Raw genomic sequence first — 16,985 nt, forward strand, 5'->3', positions numbered from 1 at the left:
GATAAAAAGTTAACAGTTATCTGAACATAAGCCAGAGATCCAATTCAAAACTATTCTACAATTCAGTTAATTCTGTCCCAGAGCAAATATTAAAGCAGTAAGAATTTAAAAGATGGATGTTTTATCCTTCTGAAATAAGGTTTTTAGATCCCCTGAAGACTATAGCCCTAAAGTATGGACAATTTGTTCTCAGTTCATTTTAGAAGACAAAACCCCAAAAGAACGATTTTGAGTTTCAGAAAGATTTACAGTGGTCTGTATGTATGTACTTTATACATTTCACCACCAACTGATAGAAAGTTATTGTCAAGCAAACATTATTTCAGGATACAAAGACACTGCTATGCCATTATTAATGAAATGTAATATTTGGTTTTAATTTTACTACTGTTTTTCCTTCTTTCTTGCAGTAGCCTGTTTGGTTATTGGTGGGTCTCCAGACTGCTGTTACCCCACTCTGGCAACCTCCCTGGTTTTGAACATGTGGTGTCATTTCCAGGTTTGCTATTCATACCTCTAATACACTGTGTCTTTCTAGATGAGAACAATTTCATCTTATCCCCCATAAAGGCTGTGAGAACTCACATAAAGAGGACAGTACAAATAATCTTTATCCATTATGATTTATTCTCTACAATACTTCATTAGAGGATAGAGTTCAATTATTTACACTCAGAAATTATTATATAGGTAGGAGGCAACCAAGTGTAATATAAAGAATTGGTCTGACGTCTCTGCACTGTAGGTCAAAAGAGGTCTCCTGCTTTAACAAAATAAATTAACCAAAAAAAAACCCAACAAAACAACATGTAGTTTTTTGAATACAAACAGAAAACAGCACTAAGTCAGTGAAGACTGCAGAGGTTTGTTAATGTACTATGAAAACAAATTATTCTGTGCAAAGGTTAAAATGAACTCTTAGATTTCCTTATAGATTTTTTTTTTGTTCTGATAAGTTGTAGATATGTGATATTTTGACCATATAACATTCCCAAACTGAAATGGCTTCAGTTCAGACTGACTGTTGAACAACATGAAAAAAGATAATTAAGAACCTCACAGTGGAAACATTTCAACACTGACAGACTCCAGTGATCAAAGACATTCTCCTGTAGTTACTGTAAAACAAAGACATTTCATCATTGCAGTGAGATTATTTATCAATTGTGGTTGTCATGAGAATAAGCCCTTCTAGACCAAAAGGCACTTGCTTCTAAGGATGAGTTAATCCAGATCAAACCAGGTAACAGTTGCTCTGAGGAGCAGCTCTAACCAGCTGTCCCAGCCAAGCAACCACGGAGAAAATCTCAGATCAATTGGCCACTGATTTTGGTTGTCTCCATCTTGAGGCAATTCAAACTACAGCTTGTGCCTACCTCACCTCTTTCATCCTTATGCATAGCTGCCATGTAATGATCTAGAAACGGGATTATTTCCTGAGACCACCTGTCCTTGTCACACATTTCTCTGAGCTGACTTAGCTATTGACACAGTTTTCAATTGATTTTATAGCTGGACCCTTATGGGACTAAAGCTGAGAGGGCCTGTTCCTTGGGCAGCAGATCAGTGTTTCTGACCTGCCAGCTTCTCTTCTCACTGCAACAAGACAAGAACACAGTACATATTGAGAGGCATTTATGTTTTGTTTGTTTTTTTTTTTTAAACAGACTGAGTGGGGAAATAGAAGTGGGAGAGGACAAGACTTCCCCAGTCCCAAAACCATCTGTCCCACTTCAGGCTTAAACCAACCAAGTTACTCAATCCTAAAATTCTGTTCTTTAAAAAAATGACAACTAACCCTCCCCACCCCACCCTTTAGTCATCCCCTAGTCAAAGAAACTGAAATCAGGAAAACACTATACACTGTTGAAGACACAGAACAGGGCAAACACCTGAAAAAGAAACAGTATAGTTGAAAAGCCTGGCACTGTATGCCTGCATGACCAGTCTCACCGAGCGTGCTCAGGGGTGAAGTTTTAGCACCATTTTTTTGCCTTTTTTAAAACCTTTTAGAAATTAAATTCTAACATAGAACACTTGAACAGTAATGAGTGTAGCCCTATGTATCATACTGTTTGACAGCTGAGAGGTGAGTGGTATGCCTGGAGCTGACCCCACCCTCCCCCATCACTACACGGCACCTGGGGGAGCAATTACAAACTGGAGTGGTTTCTAACGAGACTCATTTGTTCTCAGCAGCAGGAAGTCACAAAACAATTCTTTCATCTTCAATTGCTTCTCAACAACATCACAAGGGAAAAGTGGCAATTCGTAGGAATGACCCAATGCAGAAGGAAAGCTGGGTCAATATTGCACCGTTGTCCAGAGGAATCTCCCTCACATCCCTCTCCTCCAGCAGAACCTACGTGAAGCAAAACGGCACAAGTTGTGTCTCGCTTCCTTAGGACCAGGAGCAGCACCCTGCAGTTCTCAGCTTCCTACCAGCCCTATTCCCTGCCATACCATGGCATAATTTCAGGTTTCTAACACCAGCCAATTACAACACACAAGCAGGCTCTAAAGCCGTGTGCAGCCAAACAGCCATGACTCTGCTGTGCACTTGTATTTTCTTCTCCAATCATTACTGACCCTCCAGAAGCTTGGAAAATCCACCAACCAACCAACCCACCCCACCCCAAATTGTATCCTGGAGTCCAGTTATCTCATTGAAAGAGTGTCACAATTTAGAGTTTATGACATCCCTCAATGATGCTGCAGAATAACAACTGATAACTTCCTTTCAGAAGATTATTCCTCATGACCACCAACTGTGGGAGAAGAAACACAGAACGCACACGAGTTTCATGCAGTCTGGGTAATACAGATTTCCCCACTCACTGAGGCTGGATGTGGCAATGACTAAGCTGAGTAAGACAAATCTTACCAGCAAAACTGAACAGCACCATTCCATAGGCCTGGAATAAACTGGAACACTCACAGCCCCTAAGATCAGCAGTCATACTGGCAAAAGTGGCTGTTCTACCAAAAGGAAGGTCCTCAAGGCTGTTACCTTAAATTAAAACAAGTTTCAGTCACTGGTCTCACTTGTATGACTACAGTCAATACGCTGCAAACCCCTCCCCAGCCCTAATCCTATCTCTTACAAATATTTGGAAACAAAATTTGGTCGGAACAGACTGTCCAGGGACACTCAAGGATCTTTTTCTTTGTGTACACAGCACGTGCCATGTCGCTCTCTTACAGGCAAGATAGCTTTGTGTTTCATAGCAGGCTTCATCCCCAAGAATCCAACCTACCAAGGATCTGAACCTTAAAGCCTTCAAGGGTTTATTTAAATAATGGATTAATTTTTCACATGTTTTCTGTCCATGAGGATGGGGTGCTATCCAGATGTTCAACCCTCTCCAATATCATGATGTCCGCCTGTGATGCGTGGGGACTGCAATCAGCTCTCAGTACACAACAGATACCAGAGGTTAAAAAAAAAATTAAAAAGAACCTAAAAAATGTTTTGTTGGACTCCGTTGCCCAGGCTGCCAGGGGAATGCTCCTACTTGATCTGGGGGGCTTCCATAACAAACAACTCAAGTTTCCAGAGTGTCAGTAACACCTAGGAACAGATCAGTCCGCAGCAGCACTTTCGCTCCTAAAGGTCTTCTGCACCTCAAGACAGTTCGTAGGCATGGAGCCCCAATCCAACTGAACCCCCGCTGGGAGGGAAGGCTGAGATAAGGCTTGGGCCCCTGAAGTCCTGTCACGCTCTGGTCCTCCCCCCAGGTCAGTGGGAAGGCAGACTTGGCAACGGAAGCTAGCATCATAAAATGGTGCAGTAATAGAAGTAACTGGACCAGGACGAGGAGGCATCTGCCCCGATGATGTCGTAGCCGTTGGCAGCAACTGGGGAGTGGGACTGGTCATGCAGCCGTGTGTCAGGAGTAATGATTGTAGAGAGGGGGGGCATGAAGGGTGCCATTCTGGAAACAATGCTGGCGGGAGGCCATGTACTCTGCATAACTGATTGTCACCTTCTCACTGCGGTACCTGCGGGGACACGCAGAAAGATAACGTCACACCACGCAACACGGAGGGACCCCATGTGAAACCTGCACCCCACACTCCCCTTCAGCTCACAGCCAGTGATGGCCGACAGGAACCCACTGGTATGAATGACCTGTATGAGCTTCAATTAGCTCCAGAGTCCCAAAAGATGAGTCCTAATCAAGGTGATCATAATGAAAAGAATGCCTGAAGTACAACACAGAAAATAAATGATGGATTTGCATTCTTTTTTATCCACACGCAATGGATGAGAACAGCATGAAAAGTTTGCTGGAAGAAGATTCAATTCCAGTGATTAAATAATCAGTATTTCACTTTTGTTTGTGGTTATCTCCACATGTGAAAAGATAGTGAAAGAAATGGAGAAGTGGGTAAAGTGAGGTTTATTATAGCACATAAATGACTTAGTCCACATTGTACAATCAGGATTCACAAAATGTGAAGTTCCTTTTGAGAGGCTGGAGTTTTCCAAGTTCTTCTAAAGCATGCTAAACAACAATCAGCTACAAAGTGGTGGTGAGTTGCACTAGGACCATACTATGTGAGATTTTAATGAAAACCTTCATCCTGTCACCTCCTGTTAAAGAAAACCCTGCACACACACCTCATTTCTCTAGAGGTAAAGAATTACCTGATAAATTAGTGTTTCTATACAAAATCAGAAAGTCCCAATTTTTACCAACATAAAGGTAGCAGAAACCAATAAGACAGCTAGGGGTATAGAAAAGCAAGCAAATTCTGAAAACCAGCCAAATCTGAGTGTGGTTTGGTTTTAAGACAGCTGTCACCTACAAATAGCTGCAGCATTCACACATGAGCACACTGAGAAAAGGAAGTTCATTGAAAAGATACCAAAAAAAATCAACTTTTTTAACTCTCAAAGGTTCTGCTTCTTTCTGGTTCTTTCACATATATGGTAATATTAAAACCAGTGACACTTCTCTTAGAAAATGCTAACTTCAATCCTGCATGGACCAAACATACTGTGCTTAATTCCATGTGCATTATATGCCCAACACATGGCACTTGTGATTTGGTCTTTCACACTACATCTCTGGAAGAGGCATAAAGATTTACATCAAGCACAGATATTTTAAATCACCCAGAAAAAACTATAAAGTAAAACTAAAAGACAACAAATACATTTACTTACCTGGTAAGTTTAATTGTTTTCCTAAAATCATTGGTAATGGGAGCCTTAAAGCCACCTTTCCTGAGTAAGGAGTCTATGGTCTGGATCTGATCCCAGTCTATTGAAAAATAGAAGCAAGGCAAAATTTTCAATATAAAAATTTTTTTCAAAACCCCAAGAAATGCATTAAAAGGACTCTAGAAAAACAAACAACTAAGCAGGAAACTCTGAGCTTTAGAAATCCTAGTGTTGAACTGGACATATATGACCTGACGCATGCACACTATCTGCACATGCCTACCCCTTTAAACTCATATAGGAGCAGGTCTATGAAAGAGCAATTCCATATTCCATTCCATGTCTTCTTATAAAGGTCTGTGCCTTGCTACTGTTGCAGGGACCCCGAATTTTTTCATCATGTGCCACTTAGCTCCCTTGAAAATAAGATAATACTTAGCTTTTTACATAGACAAATTGGGATTGATGCTCTAGTGATAGCCCAGTGCACTGCTATGTGAGAGATCAGAGTTAAAATTCCTACCTTTAGTCTTTTGCCCCAGAGCCAGGAGGATGCGACCACTCCACTCTGCTAGGTGGAGGAAAGGAGGAGGCAATATTTTGAGCAGTTACCATGGTGACCACTACTCTATTTGAGTGGGAAGTGTGCTCCAGAGGGGCTGTGTTTCTAGCCCTCCTCTGGAGGCTGCTACTTTAGCAAGAATGAGGAGGAAAGTGACTCTCCTGTTGGTGCTGTGCAGCGTGCAGTTATCCTAGTTGGTGGGAGAAACATACAAGAGGAAAGATGCAATGCTGAATGAGGCTGGAAGATCCATACTTTGAGATCATCTACTTCTTCAGCCCTAAAACATTCTGGCACTAAAATACAGCTGTGCAAAGATACGGAATGAGAGACAGGCCAGATGAAAACCCAGCAGCAACTGTATCAGGTGTCAGTTGTCAAGATTAAGCCTGGTGGTTCCATGGCACCACTATGAGGACAGACAGCATTGTATTCCAAGCCCCAAGTCGATAGACTGAAGTTACCCAATTCTGTGGCATGATGTACTGACATGTTTGGCTGCCATCTCAAACCCACCTTGTTCCTTAGCAACCTCAGGTAAATACGTGGCTGTGCGTTTGACACCTTTCTCATTGATGAACTCTATTCTGATCCCATGGATTCCAACCTAGAGATGGAAATGAACAGCCAGATAAGAGGTGTTTGCTAGCACTGAGCCCATGACTGAGTTGTCATTCCCACAAGGCTGTGCATCTCTCTCTCTGGAGTTTGCCTTTTGCCAGGGTAAGGTTATTCTCTTCCCCACTCTCTGCTCTTGCCTGGCAGGTCTCACAAGGAGCTCCCTTAGCCACCCTTCCCAGACAAGCCTCACCAGTGTCCCTGCCACTTCTCCTGTGCTAAGCCTATCTTGTCAGTTTTCCATCTCTTGTGTCATGCAGGAGAGACAAAACCTCTGCACACAAGAATGATGTCTAAAATTACTCAGCTATAAAGTCCATATATATATATTCCTCTTGAATGGAACACATTTCCATGTACAAGGTCCTAAAAACCATTTGTACCTTTGGTCTTAGCTACTTTTTATTTCCAGTTTCTATCTACACCATCAAAATACTTCCCAGGTTTTAATACATGTATTTACACTCATTTCCTATTGAGCCAAGTCCATGAACTACTTTGATGTTTCTTTTATTCCCATTCAGATCCCCCCAGCCAAAAGCATACTGCTAGGCCATCCTTTTCCTTCCTTCCTTCCTTGCTTCTAGTTTTCCAGCCCCATCTCTTCTATTCCCAGTCTCTCCTATCCCCATACACCCCTATAATGAAGGAGATACATCACCATGTACTAACCCGAACCCGAATGGAACGAGAGAGTGATGCAGAGTTCCAAATGCACCTGTTCTCACCTCCCAGTCCAGGTAGTCACTGGCATCCTCAAAGTTAGTGAGGAGGGAGACAGAGCAGAAGAGTTTGGGCAGCTCCTCACGGGTCAGGGGGGGAAATCGGCTGTCCTTAAGTGCACTAAAGGGAAGAGAAGACATATCACCCAATACAAGCACCAAAATAAAGTGTCAGATGCTCAGTTATTCCCCTTTTGATTATGCCTGCATGAAATATGTTTCTCTGCTACTGCAGAGAAAGTGATTTGCATCTCTCCCTAATCTAATGAACTGTAATACCAGTGGCAAGCTTCCTGATGCTGTCCAATGCCTACTGCAGGCAGAGAGAAATTACGTGCTACAGATGTCAAAACTGTTAATGTGCAAGACAGATTTGACAGTAGCCTTAAAACGTCAACTGCAACTCACACTTTGCAAAGATGTTCCACTACATCCTGATACATCACCTCACTATCATACACTCAGGTTTATTTCAGTATGAATCATACTACATTGAACTATGTTGATCCAATATCCTAACACTGAATCCTCACAGACGGATCTTCAGTGAACAAACTAATTTCACATTTATTTCGTTTTTGACAGTTACCTGGTTAATGTATATTCCCTGAGTCCTGAGTGAAGATTCATGGCTGAGAAGGTCCCGATGCAGCCACGAAGCCGCTTGTCTCGCCCCGTCTTCCACGTCACAAAGAGTGGACTGAAAAGGCAAAAAACCAAAAGAAACCCTCCAGCCTCTACAGATACTTGGTTGCTAAGGGGAGACAGGCAAGGTATGAAAGAGCCCCTCTGCTTTCTCTCCCTCCAGTAAACACCAGCAGGCAGGTTTGCTCACCTGCTATCAGCAAGAACAAAACCTCAAAACCTCATGCCCACACCGCCCACATGCAAACCCCAACACTTCCCTCCACCTTTTCAGCACACTCCCTCCTCTCCAGCAGACTCTGGAAATCCTCCATGGACACTTTCCTGGACAGATTCTGTGCTGTCTTCTAGTGAGTGAAATGGTTATTTGATCCCACTGATTACCTGTCAGTATTGGCCTCACTTTGTAGCATCCACTAGTTTCCAGCATAGGTCACATAGAAATCAATATAGATGATGCAAGTTAGTTCTTTATACTACCATTTCTATAAATCAGATTTGCAATAAAAGCTTTTCTTTTTTTCCTTTTAAGGAGTAAAAAGAAATCCAGACTACTTTTTCTCCCTGTTATTTCCATGAGGATCTGACTTCTGGGTCCATCCCCAAGGCTCAAGCAGTTTATATCCACATCTTTTGCTTACCTGACATTTGATTTGTATTTACACGTATTTTCTCCTGTTGAACACATAGCTAAAACACCATTATTCCTACTCAAACATCACCTGGATTTCCACTTTCCTGTCTACCATCATGATTTTACAGGCATAATAGTAGATTCTCAAACTCAGCAGGCTCATTTCAAGCTGCTAAATTACAACTCATGATTCGGCCTTAAAGAATAACAAGTCAAAATAATAGAGCTCTGTGAAGAGATAAACAGGTGAAGATGACTGTGAATATTAAATACAAAAAAATTAACTTCTGCAGAAGTGAGTGAATTTGCAAAGAGCTGTAGAGAGAAACACTTAAAGGACAGTGGTGGTGGCAGCTCTACAAGAATGTCCAAACATCTGCAAAATTCTGTAAGGCAACTGATAATGCTGACCTAATTATAAAAGCAGGATGAGTGATTCTGTGACTTGTTCAGAGTACTGAATACAAGACATCAGTCTGTGGGTTTCTGTTGAACTTTAAGTAATATGATAGAATAGGATTTTCTGAGATTAAAAAAACATTGACAGGAGTTTTGAACCATCAAGACCGATTTGACAACGTAGCTCAGACACTTGCTTTCCTTGAGCTCTTGAAGCTCTTGTAACCAATGCACCTCTGCAGCAAACCTTACAAAAATACTGAGAATTTCTGTTCAGGCAACAAAACCAGCATGGAGAGGGGGTGATTTCTGAAACACAGCAACAGAACTTCTGATGTCTAAGCAGTGAGAACATAATTTAAACTGTAGTAATAAATCAGTGCCCAGTGACGTTCCTGAGAGCAACAATGGAATTAAATCCATCACAGCACAAATCCATCACTCAGGATCTAGTTACCAGCTGTGACCAATGGTAAAAATACTGCCTAAAAGAGCAATTAGCCCTTGGGTGATAATTGTGAAGGACTTTGCCCACAGAGGAAGTGGAAACATCCTTCCAACATCCAACAACCTTCTGGCTGGCTTGACCAAGACAGGGGATTTACTGTTCTAGTTTTCCAGTAACACTTCAAGGCACTTGCAGGATATAATTTCTCTACATTTTCATCTATCATATAGAGAGGAAGAGCAAACAGAAAAAGAGTGTAAGAAAATACATTAGAAAACTTGAAAAAAAAATTACTAAACTTACACAGGAGATCTCTGAGAAACACTGTCACGAGTTCAGTGGAAATTTACTTTAATCTAATAAAAGTTTTGAAAGTACTGCTCAGTCTATGTGACACTCACCCCAAAGAAAAAAGGCAAGGGAGAACATAAAAACCTTCACTCACAGAATACAAATCTAAGTAAATTCCCCTTCAATTCAAATTGCAGGTTCACATTTTCAATTTACCTCTTTCCCCTTCCAAAGGGAAAAAAAAAAATCCCATAACCCATCTTTCCACTGAGCTGCAACACAGCTTTATGCATCTATAATAGAAGAGATATTATCAGAGGGGAGAGGATAATTGCATTCAGAAGGCTGTATATTTTAAAATACCTTAAAGCACATTTAAAACCATTTTTCATTGTGGTCAGAACAACTGAGGCATAAAAAGAGATATGATTCTGTACACATAGATAAAATTTCACTATTTTCACTGCAGAGAAGATGATGTTTCTGTCTCTGAAGAATAAATGCACTCAGCAAATTGCAGGTGCAGCTGACAATAAGCCCATTGTTCCAGAGCCCCTCTTTGAAAAGTGTTATTTCCCAGATGTACTGAGAAAAGTCACAACAATCTTTTGTCCATGCTCACCCAAGAGCATTTACTGGTACTTTGCAGCCATATCCTCAGTGGATCATGTCAACTGTTTCTTCCTCAGCCACAACATCCCACTTTATATGTGTTTGATGAGGGCTTTTAGGCTGAAAGGGGAATTTCAGCAACTAAAAATTAGCTTCATCAATTGTAACTACAAAGGGAATTTTAAAGGAGAAAAATACAGTTTGTTTGAAGCAATACTAGGGAAAAACCTGTTACAGAACAGATCTTATGATGCAAGGAATCTCATTATTTGCCTGGCATGGCAACTAGAAGCTTCCATGTTTTAGCACCAGTCTGTAATACCTACTATTAAAAAACCAGACTGAAGTACGAAAGTAGAAAAGGTAACCAATTAACCACTTGCATGGGTTCCAAATTGTAATTACCTGCAGTAACCTGAAGAGTAAAGGGGATATTTCCTTTCTCTGCCAAGTTAATTCAGACATAACTGCAAGTCTTGCAATGCCACTGTCTTTCCTGTGATCTGTGACCATCACTGCTAACATTGGAATAAGGGAACTTTCCTTCACAGGTATCTACCAGCTCCATAATTCCCACCAGGAGTGTTGTCCATGTGCACATCCCCTCGGGCTGGTGACTGAAATTCATGGTGGTTCTCAATCCACAACCCTGTAACTTGCATGTTATTACACTGTTTATGCCCAATCCTGACCTTACACCTGCTTTTATCTATACTTTAAAGTCCAGCACCAGTTTAAAAACCAGATTAAGAACAGGCTCTGCCTCTTTCTATTCAACAGTCTCCTCTCTGTCCGTCCATAGAGACTTCAGGTATAAACCTTTGTTTTGTCCAAAGATCTCTTACATTGACACTAATTATGTCATAAAAGGCCACAATACAAATTATTTCTGTATTTTCACTTTGCTTACTCTTGTATTGGATAACATTTGGTTTGAAGTTCATCACAAGACTGTCTCAAGTGGGGCTGTTCTTCCTTGTGTGCTGCTCTCCAAGAGAGCAAACCCCATGTCTTTCCCTGGGGTACATCCAACTGTTTCTTGGGAGTAACAGCATAAATGCTGGAACGCAAGAAAATCCAGGTAAGCATTTGCTGACAGGGGAAGAGAAGGGAAGGGCTGGTTATGCTTTGTTGGTGTGCTCATCTAAAAGACTTGTAATTATGAGCACAGAAATAACCAGTGAACAATTTTTAACTTTTCAAATCTGGGCATAGAATTGAACCAGCTGCTATTCCCCAAAGGACATCCTTTTTGAAACTATCCAACAGAAAAAGCAACAAAATCCGGCCAGAGATCTCCTCTGACACCAAAAGAATGCAGCTCTGTAAAACCATCTCTCTTACCAGCTTAACAGAACAACAGCAAATAACCCTTTGCATTCCAAGTGACAAAACAATAAGCAGACTGACATCAAATGTTCTAAAGGGAGCCCACTTGGCCTAGGTATGAATACCAGAAATGTTTCAGCCTGGGGAGCCCCTGGAACTGTTTGATATCCTGGTGCAGAGCATTTCTCTATTCATTTGTATTTACAGTATTAAACAGCTTAGTCTGCAGCAGCATTCAGAACATGTATCCATAATCCAGCTGGAATAATAACTGCATGGAAGCACAACCTACATCCACCCTGACAGCACAAAGGTGGGCAGACACTAAATACACACAAAGAAAGTCCTTGACCTGTTTAAGCCATTGTTCCTTACATCAATTTAAAATTCATTAGCTTAAATTAAGGCTGTCAGCAACTTTTTATTTTATCTGTTGTTCTGGAGGAGGCCCTGGAGGAGTGTCAGAAGGTCCATCTGTCTTTGATCTTTCCCATATAATTCTTTCAACAAACATTTTAACATTACCATTTCCTCAACTATGCAGTCAACCTTCAGATAAACATTAGCTAAATCTCACCAAGGGGAAACAGCTTCAGAAATCCTTCTTTTCGCTTCTGCCCATACACATCTCCTTTCCTCCTAACCTTGGCATCGCCCTTGGAAGTTAACTGTCTTGGCAGTGCTGGGTTCATGGCTGGACTCAAAGGTTTTCCCAAACTAAATGATTCTACTTCTCCCCATAGTGCCCAGCTGGCATTATCTCCCTAACGCATCTTCTATGATTGGTAATTTTTCAATTCCCCTCCCTGCTAAACCCATTCACTTGGACAGCTGAAAAAACTTCTTTGAGTGTCCTTGTCCAATCCTCACCAGCCCAGCATTTGTTTCAGGATGAACTGGAAACTTGTCTCAACTTCAACTTCTTACTTTATTCCCTTTCCATTTGCTTTGCAGAAGGAAGTCTCTTCCCTTCTCCAAGTCAGGGTCTCACATTAGAAGCTGGAGCTTCTTCAAATTAATGATGTTACTGAACTGGTTTTTTAGTACATTTTTGTAGGTGGCACTGCTCAGTTAATTTTTTGCAGAGGAAGCTACTTATAAAGAAGGGGGCAAACTTTACCAGAACATCACCATGAAGTGGGTTTGCACTCCTCCACAGAGAACAGAGTGCCTTGTGGCACACACACCATACTGAGCTGAAGAAGCACCACACCTCTTCACACTTGGCCCAGCTCTCTTAGAACTAAGCATTTTCTCTCTCAAAGGACACTCTTTAAAGCTCACTCACCTCCACCAACAAAGAACACTTTCATCTGTAAGTGCATCAGTGCGCTTACAGTGCATCCTTTTGCTTCCAGCAGACAAATGTCCCATCTTTCCCAACACAAAGTAAGGAGCAAATGTCTCCCTTTCTCCCTGCACACCTCTCTTCTCCCTCCCCAAAGGAAACCCTTCACCCTTCCCCAGCCAAACCCCAGCTCTGGAGGCTGTTTCCCAGCTTTGCTCCCACACAGGGATGTACTCACTAGGGGTCATTGGTGAATCGAGGGAGCCGTGGCTGAGGGAACCCGTAGAGATGACAGTAGAGTACATCAAAGCAGTAGCAGCACATCTCTGCTGTCACCACCAGGTTCTTGGTGCTGTTGGCAGTTCCATTGGGCCGAGAAAGTGGGCTCAGAGCTCCTGAAGTGGGATTCATTCGAGTAATCGGGGAGTTTCCTGGGCCCAAAGTCAAGTCAGATACGTTCTCCCTTCCATTATTCCCATCTGTGTGCTGGTGGTTCTGAAGAGGACCTGAACTGGAGCTTGGTACAGTTGTGGTCTGATTCCCATGACTGTGCGTTCCACTCCCAGACAATTTGGGCTTCTTCACCCCACAACAGCCAGCTGCCAGCTTGGGCTCAAGTGGAGGAACACAGCGTCTTTTTCCCATCCTGCTTCAAAACTCGCTGCCTGGAGCACTGCAGAACCCTGCCATGGAGGGGTGGGGAGGGGAAAAGCATTACACACAGAGTTACAGGTGAAAAACCAACAGCTGCTTCCTTGTTTCTGCTACAAACAGAGGAAGAAAACACCCCAAACCATGAGACCAAACACAGCATCAAAGCCAGCTCAGCAGGATGGGGTTTTCACACATAAATTGGAAGAGTGTGGACACAACATGCATGCAATCACACTTCCCAAGGTACTGAACACTTTAATAGGTGGTTCATCACAAAAAAAAAAAATGTAACCAGATTTCCCATAAAAAGAACAAAACTGTGGAAAAACAGGAAAAAAAAAATACTTGGGACTACAGATACACCCTATCCACTACTTTTCCTGCTCACCCATTCCTCCTCAGTCAATGCCTACACCAGCAGCAAAAAAGTGCAATTCCCTTCCCCGACAGTAGCCCAAAATGACACCTTTGGGGCTGGACTCCCAGGGGTGTTGCCCTTGATTCAGCACTGGTGAGATCTAAGAGGAGCTAAAAGCACTGAAACCACCATTTTCTAAACTACAGACTATTTTCCAGACCACAAACTGGAATCTGCAATTACTTTCTGGGGACTGGGTGAATGAACACAGCTCCCAAATAAACATGCAGGGGGTACAGACAAGAGGAGCATGACAGGAAGAGCTGAAGCCAGCACGGTCTGAACAGTGGACAGTGATAACAGCAGGAAACAAGCATGGTACAAAAACCCCAACAACCCAGAAGAGTGTTTTGCCTGCAAAGACCAGAATATCAGCTCATGCACCACAAGAAGGGGCGGAATAAACACGGGGAGGGAGGGCTGTGCAGACAGAGATGAACAAACATGATAGGCAAGGATGACAGGTCAGTGGCAGGAACTTAAACACCAAGATCACCATGAGATGGGAATACAGCGGGGAGAGAAAAGCCGCCTGTCAAAGGGGGCTCAGAGCACGTCAGTCACAGAGAACAGCACGGGGACTGGAGTCACACTCGGCTCCAGAGCAGCCCCCCAGCCCTGCCAGGCTGAGAGATAAACACAGCGCCGGGGTGAGGGATGACACGCACTGAAATCCAGGCTGTGACACCTCCCTCCCTCCTCGGCACGTGCACAGACAGTGAACTTTATCGGTGAAGTTTCATCGGTCACGGCGGAGTCACAGGACTCCGAACCGAACCAGAACCGGGTAAGGGCTGTCGAGAGGCGCACCTCGCATGCCCGCAGTGCTCGCTCTGCTTAGGAATCCTCGCCTCAAGGATTCAGAAGGATCATAAGGAACAATTTACAAGACCTAAGGAAAATTAAAATTTTTCCTTTGATCTCCACTTTTGCAATAACGATAAAATTAAAAAAAAATAAAAAAGAGAAAAGAAATCAAACCAGGCAAAATAAAAGCATAACTTTGACAAAGCAACCATGAAAATTCTTCAGTGCCTATTAAAAGTGACCTGCTCTGGTTCTGAGGGTGCTGAGCCTTACGAGCCTTCCCCAGTTACCACTGACGGCTCAGCCGCATTGGGGAGGATAAATCATTATTTATTTATCTGGAAGCACAACACTTGATTAAAGATCGGAGACGTGGCGGGGGCAGGGGGAGCGTCCCTCTCTCCTCCCCTCCTCTGCAGCAGGGCCTAACAAAGGCGGCCGCCGGCCCCGGCCCCGGCCCCGCTCCCCGGAGCGCCCCGCGGGCGGGCGGGCAGGGGGCACACCGGGGCACACCGGGGCACGGCGGCGGCGGGACGGGCCCCGGGCTCCGCACACAAACTTTGCGGGGTGTTTGGGGGGTCCTGGAGCCCCGCCGGCGCCGGCCCGGGGACCCCCCGGGGACCCCCCGTGCCCCCGGCCCGACCCCCCCGAGCGGCGCCGGGGCCGGCAGGGGGCGCCGCGGAGCGGGACCCCCCCTGCGGCCTCCCTCGGCCCGGGGCGGGCGGGCGGACCCGAGGGGGCCCCTCCGCCCCCGCCTCCCGCACACCCCGGCGGGGTCACCCACCTCCTGCACCCGTCCCGGCTTCTCCTCCGCCTCAGCCCCGCCGCCGCCGCTGCTGCCCCGCAGCCTTCTGCCGCCTCATGGGGCCATGGGCCTGGGCGAGGCTCCCCGGAGAAGCGGGCCCGGCGGGCGGGGGAGCGGGCAGGGCCCGCCGCGGCCGGGGCTTCCCGGGGCGGCCGGAGGACCGGAGCGAGGCCGCGGGCAGGTCCGCCGCTATCCCGGCAGCCTCCTCCTCCTCCTCCTCCTCCTCCCGGCCGTGAGGTAATGAGGGACGGACACTCATAGTCCGCCAGCCTCCCGGCGGCGCCAACACCACCAAGGCCCTGGGGCGGGCGCTCTGCCCCACAAGGGAACCATAGAGACGCGCGCTTCCGCGACCTCCCCGTCACGTGAGCACCTCACGAGCAGGAACAAACAGTTCCGGGAACGGGGACGTCACTCGGCGGCAGCGCCGCGCTCCCATTGGCCAGCGCGGGGGATTACGACATTAGGGGTGGGGCGGCAGGCGGGGAGCGTCCATTGCCGGTCAAAGCGGGGGAGTCTCTCCCCCCCTCGCTGCCCGGAGCGTTGGTCTGGCCCGGCGCGCTGAGGGCGGGTCGGTGCGAGGCGGGAGAGGGGTCGGTATGAGGGGCGAGCGGGGCCGGGGCGAGGGGAGAGCGGGTGGTCGGTGTGCGGGGAGAGCGGGGTCGATGTGAGGGGAGGGCGGCGCTCCGCCCGGCCCTGAGGGGGAAGAGCTCCAGCCGCTGCCACGGCTTAGGTACAGTTTGTGACAGATTCATGGCAGAGTCATAGACAGCACAACGGCACCAGCGCAAAAATTACTTTTTTAGTATTGCCAACCGCCAGCGGGGAAATCCTTCCCTCCATCCTTCTTCCACAGCACCATAAAAACCAAAGCGCAGAGGTAGTTACTCCGTCAGGGGTTTTAGGACATCTCGCAGAGACAGAGGCCCTGCACTCCCCCCTGAGCGGGCTGTGTGGCCGCGGGCGGCTCGGGGCCCCGCAGGGCTGTTGGCGCTTGGCACACATGAGGGATGGTACACTAAAAACCACAGAGCTCACTGCTAATTCACCTGGGCAAAACGAAGAGCAAACTTTGCATATCCCGGAGTACCCACACCGCACATTCAACCCCAAGAGACAAACCGGCTGAATCGTTTCAAGGCTACAAAATGGAATTAATGTCATTTCTCATAGAAGCTTAAGCAATACATAAGAGGCATAAAAATATCAGTTTGAGAAATCTGATTGAATGTCAGTGCGTCTTACTTTTCTTGCTGTTGAATAGAATCACAGAATGGTTTGGGTAGGAAAGGACCTTCCAGCTTGTTTTGTTCCACCTTGTACAGTTTGCCAGGGCACAGGAGCAGCACTGTAATTACTGCCATTCCAAGGTTATGGAACAGCAGCATCATTTTAAGTCTAGATGGCAGCCTTGAATACCAACTTATGAAAACTAAGGTTACAAAGAATCGGGTGAGAATACCCAGAACAGATAAAGAATGAGTTCTTAACTTTTGCAGTGTTTAAAAGAATCCTCCCCTCCCTTCTTCCCCCCCCACATACCTCACTCTCTGCTGGAAATGCCTTGGATTGCACATAAAACC

The 16,985-nt window shown here is 45.2% G+C and overlaps 1 protein-coding gene across 2 annotated transcripts; it reads right to left on the reverse strand.

Annotated features, from left to right (window-relative positions):
* Positions 1-607: 607 nt before the first annotated feature.
* Positions 608-15,683, reverse strand: AMMECR1L (AMMECR1 like). Of its 2 annotated transcripts, none has more exons than XM_083868684.1 (7): positions 15,382-15,679; positions 12,957-13,401; positions 7,662-7,772; positions 7,079-7,193; positions 6,249-6,339; positions 5,174-5,270; positions 608-4,002 (listed from the first exon to the last, which is right to left on the reverse strand). In XM_083868684.1, exons 2-7 carry the CDS (start codon positions 13,361-13,363, stop codon positions 3,891-3,893), a joined length of 933 nt encoding a protein of 310 aa, XP_083724810.1. In that variant the 5' UTR covers positions 13,364-13,401; positions 15,382-15,679; the 3' UTR covers positions 608-3,890. The 2 variants fall into 2 exon arrangements, with proteins under 2 accessions (XP_083724810.1, XP_083724811.1); XM_083868685.1 differs by lacking the exon at positions 608-4,002 and adding an exon at positions 4,026-4,206 and having other exon boundaries at positions 15,382-15,683.
* Between the last annotated feature and the right edge of the window lie 1,302 nt (positions 15,684-16,985).

The sequence above is a fragment of the Zosterops lateralis genome (genome assembly GCF_965231275.1).
Source record: "Zosterops lateralis genome assembly, chromosome: 10".
NCBI lineage: Eukaryota > Metazoa > Chordata > Aves > Passeriformes > Zosteropidae > Zosterops > Zosterops lateralis.

Excerpts from the sequence above, each read along its gene's own strand:
- AMMECR1L (XM_083868684.1), bottom strand. The coding sequence starts at position 13,363 with ATGGGAAAAAGACGCTGTGTTCCTCCACTTGAGCCCAAGCTGGCAGCT. Across the intron at positions 7,773-12,956 it reads CGATTCACCAATGACCCCTA|TCCACTCTTTGTGACGTGGA; the intron begins GTGAGTACATCC and ends TTGCCTTTTCAG. Across the intron at positions 5,271-6,248 it reads TGAGGTTGCTAAGGAACAAG|ACTGGGATCAGATCCAGACC; the intron begins GTGGGTTTGAGA and ends ATTTTTCAATAG.